The sequence below is a fragment of the Danio rerio genome, chromosome 5 (assembly GCF_052040795.2).
Source record: "Danio rerio strain M-AB ecotype USA chromosome 5, GRCz13ab, whole genome shotgun sequence".
Classification (NCBI taxonomy): domain Eukaryota; kingdom Metazoa; phylum Chordata; class Actinopteri; order Cypriniformes; family Danionidae; genus Danio; species Danio rerio.
The window spans coordinates 70,191,808-70,219,420 of NC_141025.1; the positions used below are offsets into that span (position 1 = coordinate 70,191,808).

At 35.4% G+C, this 27,613-nt stretch overlaps 2 protein-coding genes and 1 long non-coding RNA gene across 19 annotated transcripts in view; 1 reads left to right on the forward strand and 2 right to left on the reverse strand.

Moving 5' to 3' along the window:
* zswim7 (zinc finger, SWIM-type containing 7) overlaps positions 1-9,791 on the forward strand; it is a 191,084-nt gene extending 181,293 nt beyond the window's left edge. For both annotated transcript variants that reach the window (XR_015489952.1, XR_015489957.1), the window contains exon 7: positions 7,436-9,791. The gene's annotated coding sequence lies outside the window, so the exon portion shown is untranslated. The remainder of the gene's footprint in view (positions 1-7,435) is intronic.
* specc1 (sperm antigen with calponin homology and coiled-coil domains 1) overlaps positions 1-27,613 on the reverse strand; it is a 183,929-nt gene that overhangs the window by 97,440 nt on the left and 58,876 nt on the right. For 2 of the 16 annotated variants that reach the window (XM_087254406.1, XM_087254413.1), the window contains exon 1: positions 23,588-23,893. The exons of the other annotated variants lie outside the window; for them this stretch is intronic. In XM_087254406.1, coding sequence (XP_087110532.1) covers positions 23,588-23,627 — 40 coding nt within the window. In that variant the 5' untranslated portion in view covers positions 23,628-23,893. Of the gene's footprint in view, positions 1-23,587; positions 23,894-27,613 lie in introns of those variants that run through there. 16 annotated transcript variants of the gene reach the window in all.
* On the reverse strand, positions 17,435-21,306 carry LOC147844476 (uncharacterized). The gene is made up of 3 exons (XR_015492110.1): positions 20,908-21,306; positions 19,222-19,817; positions 17,435-19,043 (listed from the first exon to the last, which is right to left on the reverse strand). It is a non-coding gene; the product is annotated as an uncharacterized LOC147844476 (long non-coding RNA).

Below are 27,613 nucleotides of genomic sequence, written 5' to 3' on the forward strand. Positions count from 1 at the left end.
TACTATGGTTTTTAATGACGTGCATCTTGCATTGACAGGTGGAAATCCGATCTACCTGCTTACACTACATTACATATACTACCTTCTTGGGCACACATCCGATTCATATCGGATACATTTTCACATACGAATAGGGCCTTAGAGATCTACATCAGAAAACGCTTAAAGCGTTTACCCAAGATTACCCCTTTGTATAGATAAAAATACCTTTTAAAGTTCATTTGGACCAGCAACAGCTGATTGGATACCTGCATCCTTCAAAATGTCTTTTTGTTGTCACCAAAAGAAAAAAAAAATGAATGTAGGATTGGAACAACTGATGGTTAAATAATTAATGATTATTAATGACACAATTTAAGTACACCATGAGATTTATATTTCAATAATTTAACAATACATTTTAGGGCCGTTTCATATAATTATTTCATAATTTCAATTATCATATGCAGAAAAACAAATACCATTATAACTGCCAATAACCACTGCCAATAAAACTGTGGCTCAGGGATTAGCACGGTTGCCTCTCAGTCCCAGTAGGTATTTCTGTGTGGAGTTCGCATGTTTTCCCTGTGTTTGTATGAGTTTGTTCTGCTTTTCCTCACAGTCCAAAGATGTGATATAGATGAAACCAAATCAACTAAATTGGTCAGGGTTTGTGGGTATTTCCAAGCAGAGGGTTGTACTCTCGGTACTGGGTTGTGACTAGAATGGCATTTGCTGTGTAAAACCTATGCCAAAAGTAACTGGCAGTTCATTACACTGTGGCCAAAATAAAGTGAGTGAGTGAACTGCCAATATAATTAATACGATGAAAAAAAACCTAATTTAAACATGAACGATGGATTTAATCTGAAAGACAACAATACAACACTATCACAATCATCAGCACTTTTATTAGTTTATTTTAAAGACATATAATATGCTGTTGTTCTATTGGAAATTTTATTTAAAAATGGCTGTCGCGCTATCTAGTGGCTGTTTCCCATATCGCACTAGAGTGTCACCTCTTGGTGATTCTATGCTCTTTGTCCATAGTAGGAAAAAATACTACCAAAGAAGTCGTTTACGTAGGACGTTTACGTTTACATGGACATCAGTAATCTAAAAATCTGTCTTAATCTGTATAAGACAATATGATTAAGGTGTTTACATGAGTTGCTTTATGAATGCTCCTTTTATGATCCCGTTTTATATGTTATAGTACATAGTTTGACTTTTTGACATTTGGCAATAGTTTCCTCTGGTGTTCCTCAGTTCCTCTTTGTCATGGTGCCATATGTAATTTTTGAGCATTTCATACGTGCAAACAGACTACAGTGAATATAAATTCTCAAGCAACTTTTCATTCATTCAGGCAAAGTCACTTCAACGTCAAGGCATTTCATAATGTCAATTTCTTCCAGAATTCTCAGTATAGTCATCGCTTCCCACTTGCACCAAAAATGTGCTCTCCTAGCTGAAGTCAGTCTTATTTATTTGAGATAAAACGTTGCATAATGTAGCGAAATGTACTACATAATGGTAATAGCTTGATTAGATTAAAATAGGAATACTCCACGTCTTAATCTGATCTCTTTTTTTAGTTTAATTATGACTTACATTACAGTCAACAAAAAAAATTTAGCTGTTTTGTTAATAATAGTAGATTACTAATCATGGTATTTATTATTAATAATTAATCAGAGTATCGTCTTAATCGTATCAAAATTGGATTATTTCTGTCCATGTAAATGTACTCAATAAGTGCCAGCTAGCAACCCTTCCCAACAGAAGAAAAAAACTAAAATGGGCTTTAAACAAGTGAAGGGTGAGTAAAATATGGTAGAATTTTGATTCTTGGTTGAACTCTTTAAAGAGCTCTCCCTCCACCCATTCCAGAGGAAGTTCCAGTAAGGCAGGATTAATGTTTTCCAGTCAAGTGTACTGAATGGAGGAGGAACGGCTTTAAAACAATTCCTGGTTCTCTGCCACATTTTCCTGTTGTCAAGCTAGTGAATTAGACGGGCACACCGTAGATGGTTGTGAACATGTAAATGTAGCCAGAAAACCCTGTTGATGTTCCACTCCACATCCTGCATGCAGGGGAAAATAGAATCTATGACTTTCCATGTACGTCACAACACTGACACATTTTAGATATCCTGAATGGTGAGAGCCATCAAGCGAAGCCAAGCCAGTTTTTTTATGATCCTCTATCACTCTGCTAATCAGAATGACAAAATTATTCAGATTGCCTGAGAAAGAACTTAGAGGTCAAGTATGTACGTTTAATACCGAGTGCTATAACTAGGTATTGCACACCTGGTTCAGAACAAATGCAAGCGCATGTTGCCAGATTGATGACATGAATAGGAACACCTGAAATTTATATTTTAGAAACATCTCCTATTTCTTGTAGCTGAACAACAGGATAAACTGCCAATGATCACCTCAGATGCTTTATTCAGTGTTAAATGACAATAATGTGAGCATGAATGCCTTTTTCACATGACATTTATTGCCATACCACTTAAAGAAGCAGCAGACAGTTCACCTCAGATCTTGAAAATAAAATAAACCATTTAAAATTGAAGTTTAGAACTGTAACTCGGTGCAAGCCAACACATTTCAGTGATTTAGCATCTACATTTAACAACGTTAAAGAGCTTTAATATGCAGGGCTCAACAATAAGGACTGCCCGATGGCCCAGGGCTAGTGTGAAAGACACTTGGGATAGTAGACCGCACCATTACTGGCCCAATTGGGACAGTGCTGCCTTGTCACTAACGTTTAACTTGTCTGTGACTATTTGTCAATTGCGTGCATTTTAAGTCTTTACACACTACGTTCTCTGTAATGTCGTAAACAACATATTATTTTCTGGTTCCTCTTATCTGATTGATTTGACCATGCAAATTTTTTTTTAAACCTGGTAACAACCAGTAAAGCGTAAAAACAGCAACATGGCGGCAACATCAAATTATAAGGCTAACAGAAAATGTCTGTTTCTAACGTCTTGGCAGTAGACATTTACATGGGAACAACACGACAAAATAAAAATTAAGTGAGCGAGTTTGCCGTCAGTTTGACAAGTCAGCCACCTTTTGTTAAATAATTTCAAACTGCAATAAAATACCTCCACATTTTCCATACTGCTCTTTTTGTTTGCATAACACTATTATTTACAGTTTTTTTTTAAGTATTGAAATTCTAGATTCACAGACTTTATTTTTGACACATTATTTAAAATATGTGGCAAAAAAATAGCTATTAACTTCCCTTTTTTTCTTGGTGGGGCCAGTTAAAATTTTGGCAGGGCAAGTAAAAATCTAAACCACTTGCCCGATCGGACCAGTAGAAAAAATCCTTAGCGTTGAACCCTGATATGTATTTACTAGATTATGAACCTTACCATTTAGTTGGAGTGCAGTAAGTGCACTATTCTGTGCTTATGAATGGCTGTATTTAAATTTCTGTCTTGAATCTTTTGGTGCAAACTAAACTAAGCTAAGTTGCTTATCACTGCAAATCTTGTCACGTAGCGTGTTGTTAGGACATGGGGTTACAATGTAACCTGCTCACCTAATGCTTACATTCACAATATTTATAATATTTGGTAATTAATAACCACCTCATGTGGTACTCTGAATCTGTGCCTCATTTCAGAGGCTGTGAATGTCCACCGGAGGTCGCATTTCAGTCACAGAAGCATTCTTTCAGAGTCTTTCTGACGGACTGAATGAAATATGCTGTTTTCCACAAATGCAACCAGGGGTGCTGAAATATAATTGGCTAAAGTGGCATTAGGCGGGTTAAAACAACCAAAACAAAGACAGCCGTTCTGGCACGGAAAGCACATTTTCAAAGCAGACTATCTGACTTCAGCATTGTTTTTCAGATAAACAAGAATGTTCACTTGACATGCTTCTTAAACATCAGCAAACATATTATGGTATTTTTATGCTTTAGAACAGTCAAAAACTTACATACAGCACCTTTAAATTTCACCAAAGTTCTCAAAGTACATGTTTGTAGGTGTTTGTCTTGTCAAGATTTGGCCAAAATCCTTCAACTTTATGCAAATAAAGCGGGTCTTTTGCAATACGAGAATTAGTTAACCAAGCAGACTCAATGTTTTTAATTTTAAATTATACAAGCTTTTTTATGCTCTAATAGCTAAACAAAATAAATTGTAAACATATACAAATCTACATAAATAAGATTGTATTAGTTCAAAGCAGTTCAGGGAGCGTCATTTGGCTCTAAGGGAAAAATGAAGCGTATGTATTGTATGCAGAACTAAGGATTGCTGTGGTTGCCTAATAGGCATTCATCAAAACACTATGTGGTTTGTGGTTGCTTTTCTGAATGATTAAAATGTAATTATGCAAATATTTTAACCGCACTGGTTGACCATATTAAAATTGAATCAAGGAAGAGTATTTAAACTCCTCAAAATGGCCTTTTATACTTGCACCTAATGTCCTCCCTTTAACATAGACTTCCTTCTCTTTGCCATCCTTCTTTCTGTCCTTGTTGGGTAAACTTCCTACTTTCTGGTCTGACGTATTGCATACCAATCGTCTGTGCAATCAACTGATGGACTTTTTAGTGCTTTTCAGTCATGAACCAATCACATTTCAAGCCGTCAACTCAGATACTGAGTGAGTCATTTGATTGCGTTTGGATAACTGCCGCAGTCTTGCTATTTGACTGTATGCTACAGAAAGTACTGAACTGTATGACCTGCCATTTGGTCTTAAGGTAAAAACTAGTTTATGTTCTTAAAACAAAATCAGTATCAAATGAAATGGGCAAAGATAAGCGAGTGTGCAGTAGAAAGACAATCATGTAGTTTAGTATTCCACTCATGACCAGAAACGCACTGGCCAATCGCTCACTTATTTTTTCTATTATATGGAGTGGTGTAAAATGATATATGGACACAGAGCAGAGCTGCCTAGATAAGCACATTTGAGCACTTGGTTCAAACATACAGTATTTGTTCTTGATTCAAGCCCAATAAAAACTCACCAATTTATTCTGGGAGAGACAAAAACAAGCCAGATATATTTCTGGATTAAGTTCTCTTTTACAAAACTCAAAACATTTATGTTCACAGGAGTCTGATTGAATTCATTTCTATTTTTAAATGGAATCTCTGTAGGGCCTTATGATTTCATCAATGTGAAAAAACCAAGATGGAATCACAGAATTCAGCCTGAAATAAAAATTTTACCAATTTTGGATGAAAACAATTAAATTAGTCAAAAATAAAAGTTTGGTTTAACAAAGAAATTGTGACTGAAAAAAAATAATATAGTAGCTACAGTAGAATGCACTTCTCAACATATTTAAAGATTACGTCTGAAGCATATATTAAATCTGTATTGTCTGAAAAATCATGTGGAAAGAGGTCTGTGCAGAACTAATTTTTTAGTCCTGCTCCCACAAAGGTTTAATCAACAAGTTTTAATCTGCACCGACTGCTACCGCTGTATATTCTGCCTTTGTTCAACCACTGCCCGCTCAGAATAATTTTCTACCTGACCGTTCCCGCTAAATTTAGATCTGGTTTTCAAAATCTCATGTTTAAATTGGGTACTACCAAAAGAGAGACATAACTGATAAAAGTGTAGGTTGTGCAAGGATTGTAGGCTAAATGTCAATTGTTTCCCCTTTGTGATGAGACATGAGTGCTGCCTTAAACCTGAGGTTTCAGTCTTATGACTGCTAATGGGTAAAACTATGAGGTATTATCACTTTGTGCAAAGGCGAATTGTTTGTCCATTGGTTTGTTTGAGCATGAAAAACTCCCATACATCAGACTTGTCTAATGTGGGATTCCCATCTCTACACTAAACCGACTGTTTTCTACTGCAATCTAAAGGACAGCGCATCTTCAGGTTGCTCTCTCATGTTAGTAAAGCCTGCTTTGAGGAACGTTAGATGATGCACACACAGACTGTGAACAAAAACCATGTGCAGAAAGCACTGATCATGTGTAACAGTCGTGAGCACTGGTACTCAATAAGAATGAGGAAATCACAGATAAGCTGTTCCGAAACAATGTCGGGACTCGGGAGCGCTATATTGTTAGCCTGCCCGCTCCCGTTCAAATTACACCAGAGTTACCGACCGCTACCACGTTTTATTTGGAAATTTATTCCCGAACTCCAAGAAATCTGGTCGGGTCCTACAGATCCTGCAATACAGCCACGAAGTTAATGCAGACCTCTAATATGTGGTACCTTCATTGATGTTTTATATATATATATATATATATATATATATATATATATATATATATATATATATATATATATATATATATATATATATATATATATATATATATATATATATATATATATATATATAACATTAACATTTTAAATGACAAAGATCTTGTAATAACCCACAGTAACACCTCAGGCTTGTTGTTATAGGGCCTATAAGATCTATAACACACTTTCTTGATGGACATGTCACTGTTTTGCTCTATCACTTTCTAATGCTTTAACATTTTAAAACTTCATTATGAACACGGAGATTAAACTATATTATAAAATTTTAAATAGTGCTACCTCAGCAGCCCTTTGTGCTTCAGTACCAAAACTCAACACAAGGACTGATCGGTACACCAGATCTGTAACAAATGAATGTTTGCCAGTACCGGCTTTTATGTTTTTACAAAAGCCTGGAAAGAGATACCACAACATCTAAAAACAATTCCAACACTGAGACTTTTAAAAAAAAATCTTATGCTCATCATCTGATGGTCAACTATCGCAGTAGCCACTGAGATGGTAGCCCGCTTTTCTCTATTTTATATGTTTGGTGATTGTTTGTACTGTATTGATGGAAGAGATGTCTGTCTGTTTTTATGCTCTGCAGAGCAGGAACCTGCTGAAAAACAGCATTCATGCTGAGTCAGGCCCGATTATCTTTTAATCTTATCCTGTTTAAAAATTATAAACAAATAAATAAATACATAAATAAATACATGCCACAACTTTTTCAAACCATAATACATTTCTCTAGATATAGTACATATATTGCACGTTTCAGATGGCAAATGCACAAGCCTTTGCAGTATACATTTTTGCAAATGTACACTCATGTTATACACTCAAATGTTATTTTGTGCCTTTTATCGTTGCGCAATAAACTGCAAGAAAATACTCCTTTATTTTTCGATAATAATATATCCCATCATTAGTTTGAAAAGAAACAAAATTGTGAACATCATCATGCTCAGTAGTGTTCATTTTACATTAAATCTGCAGCCAAACATATATTGAAGTACATTTTTGTGGTTTTACAAATCAGTTTGTGTTGTTATTTGAATGAGTTTATATTGGTGGTGTAAAAATAAAGACCTTCAAGAGACAAATCTGAACATGAACCTGACATATATACAACTTTAACCTCATTTTCTTGCTCATCTTTCAGCTGACAGCAAAAGTGTGGGAAGTCCTGAGAGCCCTGCCCAGACAATGAGAGGAAAACACCAACTAAGCAGCTTCATAGGGTGCGTCAGGCTGTCTTTTGTCTGTTGACTGTGAAAGCTTTTTAACACTGCCACTTTAAACAGTTCATGACAGGAGACAAATGCTTTCTGTAATGGACAAATAATGACAAAGGTATGTTCATCGATCTACGGATCTGCAAGCAAAGGTTTTTATGATTGTTTGCTTATGTCATAGTGATTACATTTTGCAAACATGATTGATACAGAATCTCTTTATATGGTCTAGCAGCACAAACACACTTAACTTTAGCAAGTGTTGAGATACAACACCCATAGACTAACAGGATAGAGAAGTAATTCAAATATGACACACCTGAGCTGACAAACATACAGTGTGTACTAGTGTGCAATACAGCGAGAGCCTGTATATTAGAGTGGATAATATATCAACAGCTGAAATGGAAGAGTTCAATGGGTTAAATGCATTCAGGTGTCCTGGTATGTCCATGCTGAACAGGCAAATGTTTTGTCTGTGAGACCTTTGTTTAGGTTGAATGATGAACTCTCAAAATGATTTTGTTTGTTTACTTCAAGTATATGAAAAGGCTACTAAATACTTTGTTTTTTGTCTTAAAGGAACACACACAGGCTTATTTTAAACCCAAGGCACTTTTAGCTTAGCATAGATCATTGAATCAGATTAGACCATTAGCATCTTGCTTAAACATTTCAAAAGAGTATTATTAATTTTCCTGTTTTAAACTTGGCTTTTTTCTGTAGTTACATTATGTACAGAATGTCAAGCTTTAAATAGGAAATTTATAATTTTTGAATGAGATGCTAATGATCTATTCTAAGCTAAGCTAAAAAAAGCTCCCACCAGAGCCAGAGATCAGCTGAATTGACTGAGAAAACCCTATAATGAGCCAATTTTGGCAAAAACTTTAACACTTTATTTTAAGGGTCCAAAAAAATCCATTAATGTATGGTTAATTGTTCATAAATATGCATTAGTTAAGAAAAAAAAACACTAGTAATTAATGGTTGACTACATTTTTATTGTCCCGAATTATGCATTAGTTAAGTTTAGTTAAACTTGTAAATCATGATTTACTTGTTCACAATTAAGCATCAGTTAAGCATGAGCAAACTCATAATTCATGATTAACTGAACATTTAGCTAAATTTGATGTATTTGTTTAATTCGTAGTCTATTTAATTAACCAAACACTAGTAATTGTTTAATTACTGTTAGTTTGCAATCATATGGCTAAAATAAACACAGTTTAACCTCAACTCCTAAAGTTAAAGCTGATATTCAGTTTTGTTTACAAGAATTGGCTAGTAGTTAATTAAGGCTAAAATGTCATTAATACAGTGCTAATAAGGGCGATTTGACCCCTATTCTAAAGTGAAAGTAATATCCACATAACTAATGTATAATTCAGTACAATAAAATGTTAATTTAACTAGTGTTTTTGCTCTTAACTAATGTTTAATTGTGAACAAATTAACTATTAGTTATGCATTTATTAATGCTTAACTACTGCATAGTTTTGAACCCTTAAAATGAAGTGTTACAAACAAATTCCTTTAAACTATTTTCTCCTCAATCTCTCAATTTCTCCATTGACTTCCATTCATAGGCATGCGAATGCGGCAGACCAGAAATGAAAGCAAGTTTTCGCATTTCACTGCATTTGAAAGTTCAAGCTTGGTGAATTCTTACCTGCGAAATCACATCAGATGATTGTTCACTTTTATTAATGTCTAATCATATTGTTTAACCCAACCCCTTTTCGCAGCGCCGTACGACAGAACTTTGCAAGCACAAGGCCGGTGTGCTGCATAGTTTAGCTGTAACTTCCTTCAACACTTCCTGTGTTTAATTAGGGTTGGAACTAAAATATGCAGGACACTGGCCCACCAGGACTGATTTGGACACCCCTGCTCTAGTGTGACCGCAGCTTAAGTCACTTTGGACAAAAATGTCTGCTATATGACTAAATGTAAATGTAATTTTCATGACTTTTCTAAAACCTTGTGGGTTTTTCTGTTTTTCCAAAAGTTTTTCAAGCCTGGAAAATGTCATGTCAAAATTCCAAGACTTTTCCATGTTTTCCATGACTGTATGAACCCTGTAGAGGGATCAACACTTGAAGTGGATCAAAAAATTCTAAATTGCCCAAAGACAAGAATGGGTGTTGTTCAATGATGTTTTGATCCACTTCAGATGTTGACTACTGTAGCTCTGTCATCATGCTAGTGAAGTTTGCATTGTGACTCCGCATGTTAATTTTGTGTGATTAACTATTTAAATAAAAAAGGTACCTTTAATCCTGCCTCTCTGCTTCAAATTAACCTGAAGATTTGATAACAATTTGCAGTTGACTGACAGCCAAGTCTGCATCCATTGGGCTGCAGTCAATTTTTAACCGTGAGAAAGAAAACTTGCTGATGGGAGCGAGGGCAGAGCTGTGCCCTTGAGCACAACAGCAGGTCACCACCCTTTTACAGGTGAAGCACTTTGCATAATCTCCCCATTAATCACACCTCTCTGCAAACACAGGCTCATGTGCTGAATGCAATATCACACTGCAACTAGTTTACCTCAAACACTGCAAGTATTCAAAATGAAAAAACCCAAATCAATTAACCATTAGGGGTGTAACGGTACACTCAAGTCACAATTTGATGCAAATAACCATGACAATAAAGCTATAATTTAAGCCAACATAAAGATATGGTGATTAGTAATAATTCTTTGAAGACATCAAAATCTTATTATTTCAAATGATAAATATGGCATGAAATAGATTTGAACTTGGACCTGTCCCCCAATCCACAAGGCAATGTAGGAAATATTATATTGAATTGTTATACAGTATATTGTTTAATGCAGTCCTCTCACTGAAATTCAGTACATTCACACTTTAAATACAGGCTTTTGTTGAATCGTATTACTCACAAGTCACGCGCGCATAGACTCTCTTGAATAAAGGCACTTACATTATGAGATTAAGCCACATAAACTGCTTTGAATAGTCATACTACTAAAACTAATTGTGATATGGTGATTTTAATATTTGACTCTTGATGATTATTGGCATAGTTCATAGTTCTAATGGAAAAGCGGTTTAAAAACCATTAGCCCCTAACCCAAAAGGGGGTGTAATGGCACCAAATTCACAGGTTGGTATGCATCTCCATTTTTAAATCATAGTTCAGATCAATTTTGATATGGTTAGTCAGTAAAAAACGCAAAACTTAAAATTGTGTGATTTTTTAAAATTATTATTTATGACTACATACCTGCTTGCTTTAAATAAGTTATATACAATTGAAGTAATTTTTTTTAATTAAAATTGAAAGTAAATTCTCCATTAAATAATATATTTAAATATTTAAATCATCAAATTATAGTTCACAAATATTTCATTCATTCATTCGTTTTCTTGTTGGCTTAGTCCCTTTAATAATCCGGGGTCGCCACAGCGGAATGAACCGCCAACTTATCCAGCAAGTTTTTACGCAGCGGATGCCCTTCCAGCTGCAACCCATCTCTGGGAAACATCCACACACATTCACGCACACACTCATACACTACGGACAATTTAGCCTACGCAATTCACCTGTACCGCATGACTTTGGACTGTGGGGGAAACCGGAGCACCCGGAGGAAACCCACGCGAAGGCAGGGAGAACATACAAACTCCACACAGAAACGCCAACTGAGCCGAGGTTCGAACCAGTGACCTTCTTGCTGTGATGCGACAGCCACCGCCTCGCCTCAAAAATATTTACAAAATGTTTATCTTTTCGGCTAAATAGAATGGACTTTAAATGGAGGGACAGAAATCTCACAGGTTAAAGCTTAACATATTAGTGTTTGTAAATTGAATAAATGTATCATGTACACCTTAAGGTTGAGTATATTGTAACAGAATTCCCACATAAATGTAAATTCTATCTTATAAATACATTAAGTCTTTGATAAAACTATAGAGAACTCTACATCACTTATACATAATATTTGCATTCATATAGTGCAATATGTCAATATAAGATGTACTTTTACACTTCTACTGTGCATAGAGCGAGAAAGAGGGTTATTTAAATTGATTAAGTCTGTTTACCTAATAAAGTATATAGAAAAAAGGTTTAATCTTGCTTTTGTAATATTTCTTGCTCTATACTGTGAGATCAAAAACTATTTATTAGTTAACACCAGGTTTCCTTACAGGAAAACACTAAAAGAACTAACAAAACAAGTCACTTTACAGTAACACTGTATATTTACTCATTTAATTTGTAAACTGACATTGTTTTCATAATCAGTCACGTGCATTTGGGTTTTGTTACTAAATTTAGCGCTTATGAATATTCCGTTACTCAAGTCATTTATTCATTCATTTTAATCTGCTTTTCCGGGGCCGGGTTACAGGGGCAGTGGTCTTAGGAGAGAATCCCAGAAAACTCTAGTTTCTTCGGGGGGATCCCGAGGTGTTCCCAGGCCACCTGAGAAACATAGTCTCTCCAGCATGTCCTGGTTCTTCCCCGAGGTCTCCTCCCGGTGGGACATGCCTGGAATACCTCCCTAGGTAGGCGTCCAGGAGGCATCCGAAACAGATGCCTGAGCCACCTCAGCTGACTTCTCTCGATGTGGAGGAGCAGAAGCTCTTCTCCATGTGATGCCCTGCCACTCTGCGAATGAAACTTATTTCGATCGCTTGTAACTGAGATCTTGTCCTTTGGATCAATATTGTACATATTGCTGTCAATCTTAAATTGTCCTGTTTTTTTGTTTTTTTGGGAGTATGCTGTTGTATTTTGCACTGTATTTGCACTGTCATTGTATTTGCACTGTCTGTATTTTGCACTGTCGTTGTATTTGCATTCTTTATTTTGTACTGTCTGGAGTCAGCACCTAAGCTTTTCACTCATCATAGCACACGTGCTGCTGATGATGTGACAATAAAAGTGATTTGATTTGAAGACCCAAAGCTCATGACCAGGATGAGAGTAGGATTGTAGATTGACCGGTAAATCGAGAGCTTTGCCTTTCGGCTTAGCTCCTTCTTTACCACAATGGACCAGTACATCGACCGCATTACTGCTGCACTGATCCTCCTGTCAATCTCACATTCTATCCTTCCCTCACTAGTGAACAAAACCACCAGATACTTGAACTCCTCCACCTGGGGTAAGGACTTTCCTCCAACCTGGAGGTTACTCAAGTGTCATCTAATATGTTTGTCCAAGATAATGTTTTGTGTGTTCATAAATGACTCAGTACCTTCTATACATAACTACTTGTGATTAACATTGTTCGTATCTATTTTTCCACACCCTTTACCACCTGCATTATTAATGTATTATAGTGGTGCTTTCAGTATATATTTTGAACAAAATCTGTAAAAGCAGGTGGCTCAGTGGTTAGCAGTCACCTCATAGGATGAAGCTTGCTGGTTCGAGTCCTGGCTGGACCAGTTAGCATTTCTGTGTGGGTTTGCATGTTCTCCCTGTGTTTGTGTGGGTTTACCCCACAGTCTAGACATGTGCTATAGGTGAATTGGATTAACTTAACTGTTCGTAGTTTATGCATGAGAGTGTATAGGTGTTTTCCAGTACTGGCTTGCAGCTGGAAGGGCATCCCCTGCATAACATATGCTCAAATAGTTGGCAGTTCATTCTGCTATGGCGACCCCTAATAAACAAGGGACTAAGCCAAAGAAAAATGAATGAATGATCTGTGTAAAACTGCAGTTGTTCTACACCAGTTCTATTTCAGCATTGATATTCTTTTATGCTCCAGAAAAAGAAAAATAACTAAAGCAAAAGCATCTTTATGAACAGAAAATAAGGCTTTAGGGAGAAATGTGTTTATAAGATGCATCTGATGCAAGTACCGTGTTTACTCTCCCACACAGATCAGCTATAAATACTGTAGCTGTTCTCTTTGAGACATTTCTAAAGTCCAGCAATCCAAACCAAAATTCCTTTTTTCTGTTGCAACAACTAACAATGCTGACTACACATTTAATGACTGATGAGCTGGACAAAGAAAACAAACAGAGCTGTTGTTCCAATGATCACAACTGTTATTGTTGTGTTCCTATCTCCAAATGCTCACACAAGACAATCAAAACTCTCTCTCTATCATTTCCCCTCAACAAAACACTTGGCATCTAAGTTCAGTATTACACAGACTCTAAAACATGTGGACGATGTGAACCTAGTGACTATGCGGTGTTGGATCTCTCTTCAATCCTTTTTAGAGCATGCAATTGCTTTCTTTTTTTGGCTATTTTTCTAACCCATTCTGATGGGCGAACAGCACACAAGGTACATTGTGGTGCTTTTCAGTTTCTGAAAATAGCCTCACTGTTGAGCCATATCTGAATGAGAGGGTCACCTGAATAGCTGCTGGTTCATTCTCCACTCATGAAAAGTGCAAACAACACCATTATGCTTGTCTAGAACGTACAACATTGTTGTCACTGAACATCCTATTCAATAAACACTAATGCGAAAAAAGTTTGAAAGCCACATCTGATTTCTGTTCAAGAATACTCATTTTGTGGATTTTTGGGATTGTAGCTTTTGACTTCCTTCCTTCGTATATCTCATCTGTGGCAGAGGGGAATGTGTAAAAAGATAAAATGAGATTCCTTCCAATATACCACCTCATTCTTACAACATGAAGCTAAACAGCACTTCTGACACAGAGACTTTAACCAAAGCTAACCTTAAAAGAGGTTGTTTTTTTTTTTTTTTTCGCTGTGGTGAATGCTAGGTTTGGTCTCTTCTTACTGAATGCAAGAGTGTATAGCAAATCTAAAAATGACATAGATTTGTATTTATAGTACATAAATGTGCAAATCATTATGCAATTCATTTTGTAATTGTGAGACAATGAACCAAGAATGACTGTATTATTTGTCTTTATATTATTTTTAATTAATAATATGTAGGCTCACATGGACTGAAAATGTTCATAGGATTTATTTACGATACAGTTTGTAAAGTAATATTTTCTGTTATATAAGAAACTTGCTTTGTCTCCAAAATAAGTGGATCTAATTGGACTTGCATTGTAAACATTAAATAAAAGTTAAAAAGGTGTTTAAGTTTTTAGTTATAATAATCGTTTTTCTTTTACAACATTCTCAGCTGAAATAGCAAAAAATGTCCACAGATTCTGTCTGGCCCTAATCATATGTTATAGTAACCTTATTATGGTTTTGCATTTAACTACAAATTATAATAGTTCTAATTTTAATATATACTACTTTGGTCCCACTTTATTTTATTATATATTCATTTTATGTGTAACGTCGGAGATGTTTTCATCCACATTTATTTGGCCACAACATTTTCTGTGTTTAAGCAAATGGAATGACTTTTGGTAAATCTTATTTTGGGGAAAGCGCTTTGAAATGTAACCAAACAATGCACTATAGGCAGATCTACTACCTTTTCATTATGTTAGTGGCTATTTTAGTCCCATTGACTTACATTATAAAGACATTTTTGACACCATGTAATCATGCATCCTACATTTTGGGTGATTTTTATTGTTGAAAAGAGGTCAAATATGTAATTTTTACTGTTGATCATCAAAAAATGCAGTCAAAAACGTCATTACCTCAATGGGCCAAAACAATATGTCACTAACATAATGAAAGGGTAGTAAATCTGAACAATACACAAGGGTTGAGGTACAATTCTGGCTATTAATAAACCATTAACTATGACATTTGTCTTAATAAACTCCTTAGCTTATTAAAACAGTTATTAAGATAGTAGTTTTGGTATTAGGTACGATTCGTTAAGATCGTTTTATTTTATAAGTTCTAATAAACATCCAATATCCTATTAGGCAGGAAACAAGCCAATATTTTATAGTGAGAATTGGCACAAACTAAAGTGTTACCCACCACTTTCAACCCCAAACAAGGACACTTGTTATTTTGAAGCAGAGTTAACATTAATTTTGGTGTTGTTAACTACAACAATGTGATATCACTTTTTGATAAAAAAATAAAAAATAAAAAAGTGTAATTTTTTTTATGGAAAATGCACCAATTGAAGTGGAAATACAGTTTAAAAAAAAGTTTATACAGCGATCTTCAATATGCTGTATAAAATGAGGATGTGCATTGCGACAACTTTTACGTAAAAAGGTCACATGAATGTTCATTCAAACAATGTCACCGCAAACACTGTATGCAAATAATATTAAAACACGTGGTTAACATTACATATTTAAAAAGAGTGTTACTTATCCACGTTTTAAAGTGCTCAAGAGTTCAGCAAACAGGCTGAAATCACTACTGATTAATTCTGATGTATGGAAAATGCATTTAAGGTTTATCAAAGGCCATCTAACTATGCAACCACAAACATATTTCATTTAACTGGGCAAGTGGTCGAAACTCTGAGCTCTGAATTAATGACTTCATACAGATCTGTAGTTCGGCCAAAATATGACAGCTTGTGTATATATTTAGCAGGACTTATTGCAACTAAATGCAATTGCGTAACTATTAGTATTTAACATTGCAGTTATTATTAATATTTTATGATCACATACGTAAAGCCTAAACTGTAGTAATATTAAATTATTCTAGATGTACACTACCTGACAAAAGTCTTGATGCCTATCCAAGTTTTAGAAACAACAAATAATAACTTAACTGCATCCATACATCTCTGCAATGACTTAAATACCTTATAGTCATCTGAAATGACAAAGAAAGCGTTCTTGCAGGACTCCCAGAGTTCATCAAGCTTCTTTGGATTCATCTTCAATGCCTCCTCCTTCATCTTACCCCAGACATGCTCAATAATGTTTATGTCTGGTGACTGGGCTGGCTAATCCTGGAGCACTTTGACCTTCTTTGCTTTCAGGAACTTTGATTTGTAGGCTGAAGTATGTGAAGGAGCGCTATACTGCTGAAAGATTTGCCCTCTCATGTGGTTTATAATGTAATGGGCAGCACAAATGTTTTAATACATCAGGCTATTGATGTTGTCATTCACTCTGCAGATCTTTCGCACGCCCCCATACTGAATGTAACCCCAAAACCATGACTCTTCCATGCAGGTTCCGATCGGTTTTCTGCAGTATTTGTGATGATAGGGATGCAGTTCAGCAGATGATTCATTGGAAAAATGTACCTACTGCCACTTTTCCAAATGATCAACTAGAAGTCAAGTTACTATTTGTTGTCAAATGACAAGAATTGTATTACGTGCTGTAGATTCGAAGTACCGCTACTTTAAAATGTTTTAATTCCTTCATTCAACTTTTTAAAGACTCAAGATTACACCAGACCACAACTTTTACATCATAAATAAATCACTTTCTTTTCCACCAGAGATTACCAGTATCTTAACAGTGTAAGGACATATCATCAACATGAACATTCATGACATTGCTACTGATACTTAAAACAATCTTCACTCTTGCCAAACGCTCAAGCTGTAGAGGTAGATAAAGTCTGACCCCAGCTCAGGAGTGTTTTGAGTGTTTAGAATAACAACATATCGTTTCATCCCAAGCACACACACACACACACACACACACACACATATAAACACCCGCAAACACACAGCGTTTGGCGGTGTTTTCAATCATAGATAAGGCTCCTGCGGTGGTAAACTGGTTGTCAGCAGCAATCTCACTGCCAGACAACACACATCCTCATTTACCACACATACACATACACACACGCACGCACGCACGCACGCACGCACGCACGCACGCACGCACGCACGCACGCACGCACGCACCAGAACTTCAAATTCCAGCATGATTTACAAAGAGACAGATTAGTGGTCTTACTAAGAAGACCAACATCAGAGAACTCGATTTTAAATGTAAGATCCAATCATCAACACAGGAGAGGATTATAATGACAGAGATGTCAACTGTTATCATCTGTCGTAAATAAGTCTAGAAGACAGACAGCGCAAATATATGATCTGGAGAAAGGGACACCCAGGACAGAGGATGGCGAGATAAAGCAGACTGTTGCGTTAAATCTCTGCGGTTAAATCTGGATGAAATGATGCAAACTATGAAATGGAAATGCAACAAAGTTTATCCCCTGGGGTGAAATGTGGATGATAACACTCACACACAGTGATTTTCCTTCTTCCCCTTTGAGGCTTATTTCATTCTGCTGCACTCAGCACATTTCTAGCTCATGTATGGACAAATAAATAACTACATTTTTTATATATTTAGAAAAAAAAATGTCAGTGGTGCTTGCAATTTTCACCACTGCTCTAGAGTGTTGAGGGATGTCAGGGTGTTGCTGTGGTGTTGCTAAGATGCTGCTTGCTGATTCCTTAGAAGCTTAAACCTCAAAAGAAGCTTAAATGTTGGCTCAAAGTTGGCATGAAATCGAGACCTTTTCTCCTAATTGTTATGCAATTATTGATATCGAATTTATTTTACAATTTAAAAGAATTTATATTTTATAAATTTGAACTTTATTTTATATTTTATAGTGCATTTATGTTTTTGAAATGACAAACTGTCAATCTAAACACTGTTTAAATTTAGACTGACCACTTGACCACTGCCAGAGGTAGATTACATTTTACCTTGGTTTATGAAGCCTTGCTCTGCAGTGTTCATTTCCACTGGAAACATGTTCTTCAGCCTTCATTTCTATATTTTGTGAAACTGCAGTCAAAATAAATAGCGCCAGGAAGAAAAATGTACAATTTTGGTCAAATATAGGAAAGACTGTATATCACATTTGTTTCAATCCTGATTTTGTATTTATTATTTTAACATACATTTGACTGCAGTTTTCTACACTGTAAAAATGACTGCTGCATTACTGCTGCCTTTTTGTTTTTTGTTGTTGAATCAAATGAATTCTAGTCAACTCAATTTGTATTAATCAAATTGATTGAAAATGTTAAGTCAAACTTTGTATAACTTTAATTTAGTGGAAACCAGATTTTTTTTTTTTTTTACAGTGTAGGTAAAATTAACACTACGGACAAATACGACACCAACAACTTTTGTTCCTTTCCACACTAATGACATATTAGTATAGGGACATATTATCAATAAATAAAGGATTATTTATATGCAGTTCTTTGCACAACACCAAATAAATACTACAAAATGACTAAACTGTCTATGATTTAAAACTGTCAATGATTTAATTTTTCGAATACATTTGCCTAACCTATCTGTCTCAATATAACAGCATGATCAGCTTGCTCAGTGGATTACCTTTGTACAGTTTTGATGCAGAACACTTGATTTCAATACCAAAGAAGCACAGTTCCACAACAACAGTAAAGCTATGTAGAATCAAGGTAAAACTTGAGGCATATTTCTCTTACATTTGCTTCTGAAAACACTATTGGTTGGGTTTTGGTTAGTGGTTCGCTAGAGTGTGATCTGTACAAGCCCTGCATTGTCATGCAAAAAGTATGTGTACCCTATCAGATCAGATGAGAACTCAGACCCAATGTGATCCAATACATTCAATTCTGCTTAATCTATCAACCGATAAAGAATTCTGTCCATTGTTCTGACTGCTGCGAAAAACAGTTCTGAAACTATAACTTGATCCATCTACACTCAAAAAGTTACTTTTGCTGTTTGTTCAATCTACTTACTTAGAGTAAGTTGAACTAACACAATTCCAAATGTTTTTTAAGGAACATTCAAGTTATTTTATGTTCAATCAACTAAAATTTTTAAAAAGAAAACCAAAAAAAATTGGTGTACTCCAGTTGATCTTTCTTGGAAACTGGACATTATTAGTTTGGAATATAGCACAGCCAAAATAAGAAAACTGTACAATTTTGGTCAGTATATAAGAGAGACTGTACAGATAACATATGTTTCAATCCTCATTTTGTATCTATTATTGCACTATTACTGCTTTTATTATATTTGATATTTCTCAGGCTTTGTTGTATATAGTTCAAAATCTAAAATGTTCGATAAAAAAAAGGATGTGTATCTGATACGGGTTGCACAATACTGGAAAAAAATCTGACATTGCAATATTTTGTTTTTCTGCCATATATACAGTTAAAGCCAGAATTATTATCCCCCTGATTTATTAGCCCCCCTCAACTTCTAATTAACGGAGAGAAGATTTTTTTCAGCACATTTCTAATCATAATAGTTTAATAACTCATTTCTAATAACTGATTTATTTTATCTTTGCCATGATGACAGTAAATAATATTTGACTAGATATTTTTAAGACACTTCTATACAGCTTAAAGTGACATTTAAAGGCTTAACTAGGTTAATTAGGTTAACTAGGCAGGTTAGGGTAATTAGGCAAGTTATTGTATAACGATGGGGGGGGGCTAATAATTCTGACTTCAACTGTATATTGCGATTATAAATATTTTCCACCAGAAGATTTGAATAACTCTATTTGGAAAGATTTCATTCATTTAGATAGATTGGGATGATTGAGTCTTTTTCTCTGCAGTGCGTTTGCATAAATTATTATACATTACAAGCATATGCAAATATGACAGAGCAAAGAAAAAAAGTAAAATATACAGTGCTTTATGGTCGTCTGGATGGTCTAACAGTACTCATGTACAGAAATTGAACAATCAATCATAAAATAACCTAGTCATCATTGTATAAATTATTTTAAAATAATAATATCTTTTCATCTTAAATAAATAATCTAATCTAATCCTGCATTGTGACTATTGCGCATACATTGCGATATCGATGCTCTAACAGTATATTGTGCAGCCCTAGTATCTGACACGTATAACAAAAATAAATAAAAAATACCCCAAAGTAGTGAATTTCAAGTTCGCAAAAAAGATACGCTCACATTGACTAAATCTGAAATGTGCAACAAAACATACCCAAAGCAATGCATTTTACACAAATGCATGCTAAGCCATGTATTTCCAATAAGATTGGGTTGTAGAATGTTTTGCTAGATAACAGGAAACTGACAACCAATCAGGTGCCTGATATTTAAGTACTATGAACAGCTAAAGAAAATACTTTGTATTGTATATACAGTTGAAGTCAGAAATTAGCCCCCTGGCATTATTAGCCCCCTTGTATATTTTTTCCTTCAATTTCTGTTTAATGGAAAGAAGATTTTCAACACATTTCTAACTATAATAGTTTTAATAACTCATTTCTAATAACTGATTTATTTTATCTTTGCCATGCTGACAGTACATCATATTTCATTAGATATTTTTCAAGATACTAGTAATCAGTTATAAGTGACATTTAAAGGTTAATTTGGCAAGTTGTGGTCATTAAGCTTTGCCAGTCATGGGTTGCAGCTGGAAGGGCATTCGCTGTGTAAAACAAATGCTGGATAAGATGGCCGTTCGTTTAGCTGTGGCGACCCCAGATTAATAAAGGCATCAAGTCGAAAAGAAAATGAATGAATGAATGGTCATTAGGCACGTCATTGTATAACAGTGAAAATATATAGCTTAAAGGGGCTAACAATATTGACCTTAAAATGTTTTTTTAAAAACTTAAAACTGCTTTTATTCTAGCCGTAATTAAATAAATAAGACTTTCTCCAGAAGAAAAAATATTATCAGACATACTATGAAAAGTTCCTTGCTCTTTTAAACATAAAGAAAAATGAAATAAATAAATTACAGAAGGGCGAAGAATTTTGACTTCAACTGTTAATGGTAATTTCAGAGTTTAAGTTTAAGACAGAAAACAAATCCGAAGACTTAGATTCAGGGGGATTTTTGTCAGCAGTCAGTAATACAGGATATAATACATGCTTTCATAACCAGCAGGCTTGACTATTGTATTGCCCTCCTTTCTGTTCCACCAAACACTACAATAAATCAGCTACAATTAACCCTCCTAGAAAGTAAATTTATGAGAAATGTATGGCCCTGCTGGATGAAAAATTGCAAGTCTCATTAATGTTTGCAGCCCAAGCATGTGACAGGACGGGGTGATAACTTAGTGTTGGGTGCCTGTTTAAATCCCCTATATAAGCAACATGATCCTTGCATTGCTGTATGAACACTACTGAGATGCTTCAAGTTAGGGTGAAATACACACAGTGCGGCGATCAGTAGGAATAAGATCCAGACATATACAGTAAGAATAAAAGCTCAGGTTCTTTTTTCAGCTTGTGTTCACCCCCTACAGCTACACACCGATACTGAGTGAAAATGCAAACCAGAACCAATGACAGAGTGAAACAGTGGAGAATGGAAAAACTGCAGATGAGACAAAATGTAGAAAATAATCAGAGAGTAGGCTTATGATGTATTTAAATTTTGTTGTTGTGATAAATTGCTGTATTATCACAATGTCTTATATTATTTTTATCAATTATCTACACTAACAGGCCACTTTATTAGGTACACCTTACTAGTGCTGGGTTGGACCTCCTTTTGCCTTCAGAACTGCTTTGATCCTTCGTGGCATAGATTCAACAAGGTACTGGAAATATTCCTCAGAGATTTTGGTCCATATTGACATGATAGCATCACGCAGTTGCTGCAGATTTGTCGGATGCACATCCATGATGCAACTCTCACATTCCATCAAATCCCAAAGGTGCTCTATTGGATTGAGATCTGGTGAGTGTGGAGACCATTTGAGTACAGTGAACTCATTGTCATGTTCAAGAAACCAGTCTGAGATGATTCTCGCTTTATGACATGGTACATTATTCTGCTGGAAGTAGCCATCAGAAGATAGATGCACTGTGGTCATAAAGGGATGGACATGGTCCATGTTGTTAATGCCAAATTCTAACCCTACCATTCGAATATCACAGCAGAAATCGAGACTCATCAGACTAGGCAAAGTTTTTCCAAATTTCTATTTTCCAATTTTGGTGACTGTGCGAATTGTAGCCTCAGTTTCCTGTTCTTAACTGACAGGAGTGGCACCCGGTGTGGTCTTCAGCTGCTGTAGCCCATCCGCCTCAAGGTTCAATGTGTTGTGCGTTCCGAGATGCTCTTCTGCATATGTCAGTTGTAACGAGTGGTTATTTGAGTTACAAGAAACAATATATCAGCTGTAACCAGTCTGGCCATACTCCTCTGACATCAACAAGGCATTTGCGCCCAAAGAACAGCCACTCACTGGATATTTTCTCATTTTCTGACAATTCTCTGTAAACCCTAGAGATGGTTGTGCATGAAAATTCCAGTTGATCAGCAGTTTCTGAAACACTCAGACCAGCCCGTCTGGCACCAACAACCATGCCACGTTCAAAATCACCTTTCTTTCCCATTCTGATGCTCAGTTAGAACTGCAGCAGATCGTCTTGACCAATCCATAAATGCACTGAGTTAATTTGATTGACTTATTAGAGATTAGCGTTAACGAGCAGTTGGACAGGTGTACCTAATAAAGTGGCCGGTGAGCGTAAATTAAAAGGTATAATACAAAGTATTTATTCATTCATTCATTTTCTTGTCAATTTAGTCCCTTTATTAATCCGGGGTCGCCACAGCAGAATGAACCGCCAACTTATCCAGCAAGTTTTTACGCAGCGGATGCCTTTCCAGCTGCAACCCATCTCTGGGAAAACAAAGTATTTAATTAATATATTATAATTCAATTCAATTAACTGCATTTAAATTATCGTAATGTTTGTGTTATTATGCATTAACTAAGAGACTATCCTAAGATTTAAAAAAAAAATCTTTTTTGTTACTTTATTAACTCTCAGTGCATTAACTAATGTAAACAAGCATGCATTCTGATTTTTATCATGCATTAGTAAATGTTGAACCGTCATTAATAAATGCTGTGCAAGTATTGTTCATTATTTACATGTCAGTAAATAACTTAATTAACATTAACTAATGAAACCTTATTGTAAAGTGTAACCGCACCACTACACTGTGAATATTCTTATAAAGCACTTTAAGAGTTTAAATAATAATTATCTGTATTTTAAAGTGCCCACAACATTAATACAGTACATGTTCATTATCACAATACTGAATTATTAAATACCTGTGTACATCTATGGAGCAAGTAAATAAGAAGACTAAACAAAAAGAGAGTCAATCGCTCTAACAATCATACAATCCACATCTAAAATGAATAAACGCATCAAATCCACAGCATAGTGATATAATATTCAGACCTGTGTCCGGATCTTCCACCCGGGTTTCCTGGTTCCCCATGGCTCCACAGAAGACACTAATCCATCAGAGAAGGGCTCAGACGCACCTGACAGAGGACATTTGCTCAGCCAGTCCCAGTTTACTGCCACCGGTGCGTACGAAACAAAAGACAATAAGACAGAGGTGTTTGTCCTCTCCTCGCGCCCTGCTGGCAGTGAATCAGCGGCTAGACAACATTCCTGCTCACTGTCAGTCTGTCCCAGTGCAACTCTCTCTTATTCTCAATCACTTCCCTCAGTGTCGGGCAGCAGCTGCAGCGGGAGTCTGTTCAGTGTGTTTCAGACAGATCGTGTCTATGTTGTGGGAGGGCGTGGCTTCACTTCATCACATTTCTGCTCCTCCTCCTCAAGCCGAAGCATGAAAATTACAGCAAACAACTCCCTCTTCACTCTTCCTTTCACTCCAGTATTCAGGAATGATAAAATAAAGAAGAGAAGGATCTGTTTGTCATGAACTTTTCTAAACGTATTGATCTGCTCAGAGGATTACACACATTTACAAAGTCATGTTTTTGTCATAAATTGCTGCTTTTTTACCCAACGGGAGAGTTTAGACTGATCTGTTTTGTTCTGTTCCCAGTAGGAGGCATTGAAAGATAGATGTGTTATTTTCTTTAGCTCCCTCCCTCTCTCCGCCTTATTCTCTATTCATGTGCATATGATAAATATTCATGCTAGGGGGAAAAAAACACTTCTTGGGCAGAGTCTGTCCCTGGCTTAAAAATACAAAATGCACAACTCTGTTTCTCCTTGTCCTTATTCATTTTTGTTTAGTAATGTTTTGTATGTTGTATTCATTTTGTAACTGTTTTGCACATTTGTGGCTAATGCTTATGAATGAATACAGCCTAATTAGCATAAAAATGTTAATTTCTTTAAAAGAAAGCTTGCCTAAACATAATCATCCCTGCAACTTCAGCAGATTGGGACAAAATATACAAATAAAATCATACAAATTAAAAGCCTCACACTCTAAATAATGGAAGGATGTTTTAAAGAGGACCTATTATGCCCCTTTGACAAGATGTAAAATAAGTCTTTTATGCCCCTAGAGTGTGTATGTGAAAATTTGTGCCATTTTACTGACTGTCGATTTAAATTAAAATAAGATTGTTCTCTTTTCAAAAAAGGGCGGAGTTACAAATGCCTACGTGTCAGCATAGTGGCAGATTCACAAACAAGACTAACGTCCTATGCTAATAAGGGATAGATCATCACTAATGGGTGTGGCTTTCTCCCTCTGATAACACAAACAAAGGGAGAATGTCAATCAAAGAGTTTCTGCAGGTAGTTTCTTTTTTTATGAACTGTGATTTAAAAAAAAATAGAACTAATATAATTTCACCATTAAAAGCCGGTTATATTCATACTGCGGCCACACAATTTTTTTAACCCCTTATAAAACAGATTTTTGCATAATAAGTTCCCTTTAAATCTTGATTTTGAGCCAATTAGTTTAAATAATTAAAATTAGGTATCCCAAAAGTTGTATTTGTACAAATTTGACCCAAATGTGAGATGAAACAACCAGTTAAAATCCACTAGTTCCAGAAGTACATGTTATTACCAAGATCTAATGCGTCTCTGCTGAACAAATGTGATTGGATCACTAAAAAATACAGTGTAATAATACCAGGTAAACAAGGCCAGGGTCACATGATCAACACCACAATTTAATAATGACCTAGTAATATTAAACTTATTATATTTATTACTAATTTAAAATGTTTTTAAAAACCCATTTTGTATATTTAAACAAAAAAAAAACTGCTGTTTTCAGTTTTATAAACCCGTTTAAATGTGTTTTTTAAAGCAGAATTTATTGCAATAAAATACGTTATATAATAAATATTTTTACAGTATTATATAAACATATAATAAATATTTTTACCAATTTAATCTATTTTTAAAAACCCATTTTGTATTATTTAAAACCAATAAACTTGTTATTAGGTTTATAAACCATTTTAAATGTGGTTTTTAATGTAGCTTTTAATGCAATAAAATAAACATACAATAATTATTTTTACAGTATTATATAAACAATATATATTAAATATTTGTACTCATTTAAAATGTTTTTAAAAGCCCATTTAGTACGTTTAAAACCAATAAACTTGTCTTTAGTTTTTTATTTTACTTTTTGTAAATGTGATTTCTAATGTAGCTTTTAATGCAATAAATTAAACATTATATAATACATATTTTTTACAAATTTAAAATTTTTTTAAAAGCCCATTTTGCTAATTTAAAACAAATAAACAGCTGTTTTCAGTTTCATAAACCCTTTTAAAATGTGTTTTCTAATGTAGATTTTAATGCAATAAAATAATCAAAGATGCAGGCTGACTGCGCAACACATTACCCTGCTCCTTATTCAGTTACTTACCAAATCAACAAATAAACAAGCATGAATTATTGATTAGATTTTTTTTCTGTGAGAATGTTATCATAAATAGCAAAGCTTTGTAGAAAGTTTAGCAGACATTAATGCAAAAATATATGACCATAAAATTATGCAACGGACCAATAAGAATCAAACATGCAGAGTTGGGCACATTCCTTTAAAAGAATAATTAATTAGTTCTCACAAATACTAACTAAATTAGTAACTGAGTTACATAATTATAAAAGTAACTATTTACCAGGGAAAGTTACGATTGCGCTCCTTTAAAAAAAATCTAAGGTCACACCTTATTTTGATGGTCCGTTTGTTGAATTTAAGTTGCATTGCAACCAATTCTCATTAGATTATAAGTAGACTGTTAGATTAGGGTTGGGGTTACCGTAAGTTGACATGTACCTGCAAAGTTTCTTATAGTCAGTTAGGGCCTTTTTACACTATGCTATCCGAACCGTGCCCAGGCCCGTTTCCCAGGTTGTTTGAGAAGTGTGTGCGCGCTGAATCGTGTTCAGGCACGGTTTACTTGGCCAGGTTGGAAGAGGTGTGTCTGAGCGCTGTTCACTTGGGCTTTGCCACGGTACGCTTGTGTGTGAGTGCAAAACGTGCCTAAACCCGAAACTGAAAGCGAGACGTGACTTTTAAGGGACCGTTTCATATGGATTTATTCATCATTCTTACTGTTCAGTGAACGCATATCGTCGTAGATTATTAAAGACGCAAACCCCTCACTGCATGACAGCTGCGCACTTTCAGCAAACCTCCTAATTCCTGCAGCACGAGGACTTTATGGTTATTTATAAGCGTCAAAAGTGGCTGATCTTTTCGGCAAAATATTTGACTGCGTATCACTACATATCAACCGACTTAAACGATATAGCTAAAGCAATCTTCACTGTGCTGAGCGAGAGCGCTTCTCTACAGTCTACTAATACTCAAATGGACCATCAAAATAAAGAGTTACAAAATCTAATTTGTCAAATGACTAAAAAATAAATCTAAAACCTTGTACACTAATCTACACTATTTAATGTTGTTGTTGGACAATATGACAGACACATGCAGCCTGTCCTCGACTATATACTGTCTATGTAACAAGTGTTTGCAGTGGAGAAAATTTCATTTTTTTTGTTTTGGCGTCGTGGCTTTGTCTCCTCATTCTGTAGCAGAGCTCACATTATAACCTATATAGCCACTAATTTTGTGGTGGCATGTGATGCCGTGAGGTGCTTCATTAGATTAGAATTACTCGTCACTGACGCAGAGCGACTTTTTTTTCCGGGCAAAAGTTGCATGATACATAAACATTCTTGCATTTCACCTCAACAAGGGAAAAGTAGTGCTTAAATTTACAGATTGCAAATGCTACCTATGTTGGATTTGCCATAATATTGACCCCTGGTTGTTGGTGCGCGCTTATGTGAACACCTGCTCTACTCTGCCTCTGATTGGCAAATGATGGACATTTACAGACACGCCAATCATCATCAGTGGTTGGTTTTGTGTCCTGCCCCGAACACACACGCACGCACGCACACACGCACGCACACGCACACACACACAGAGAGAGAGAGAGAGAGAGAGAG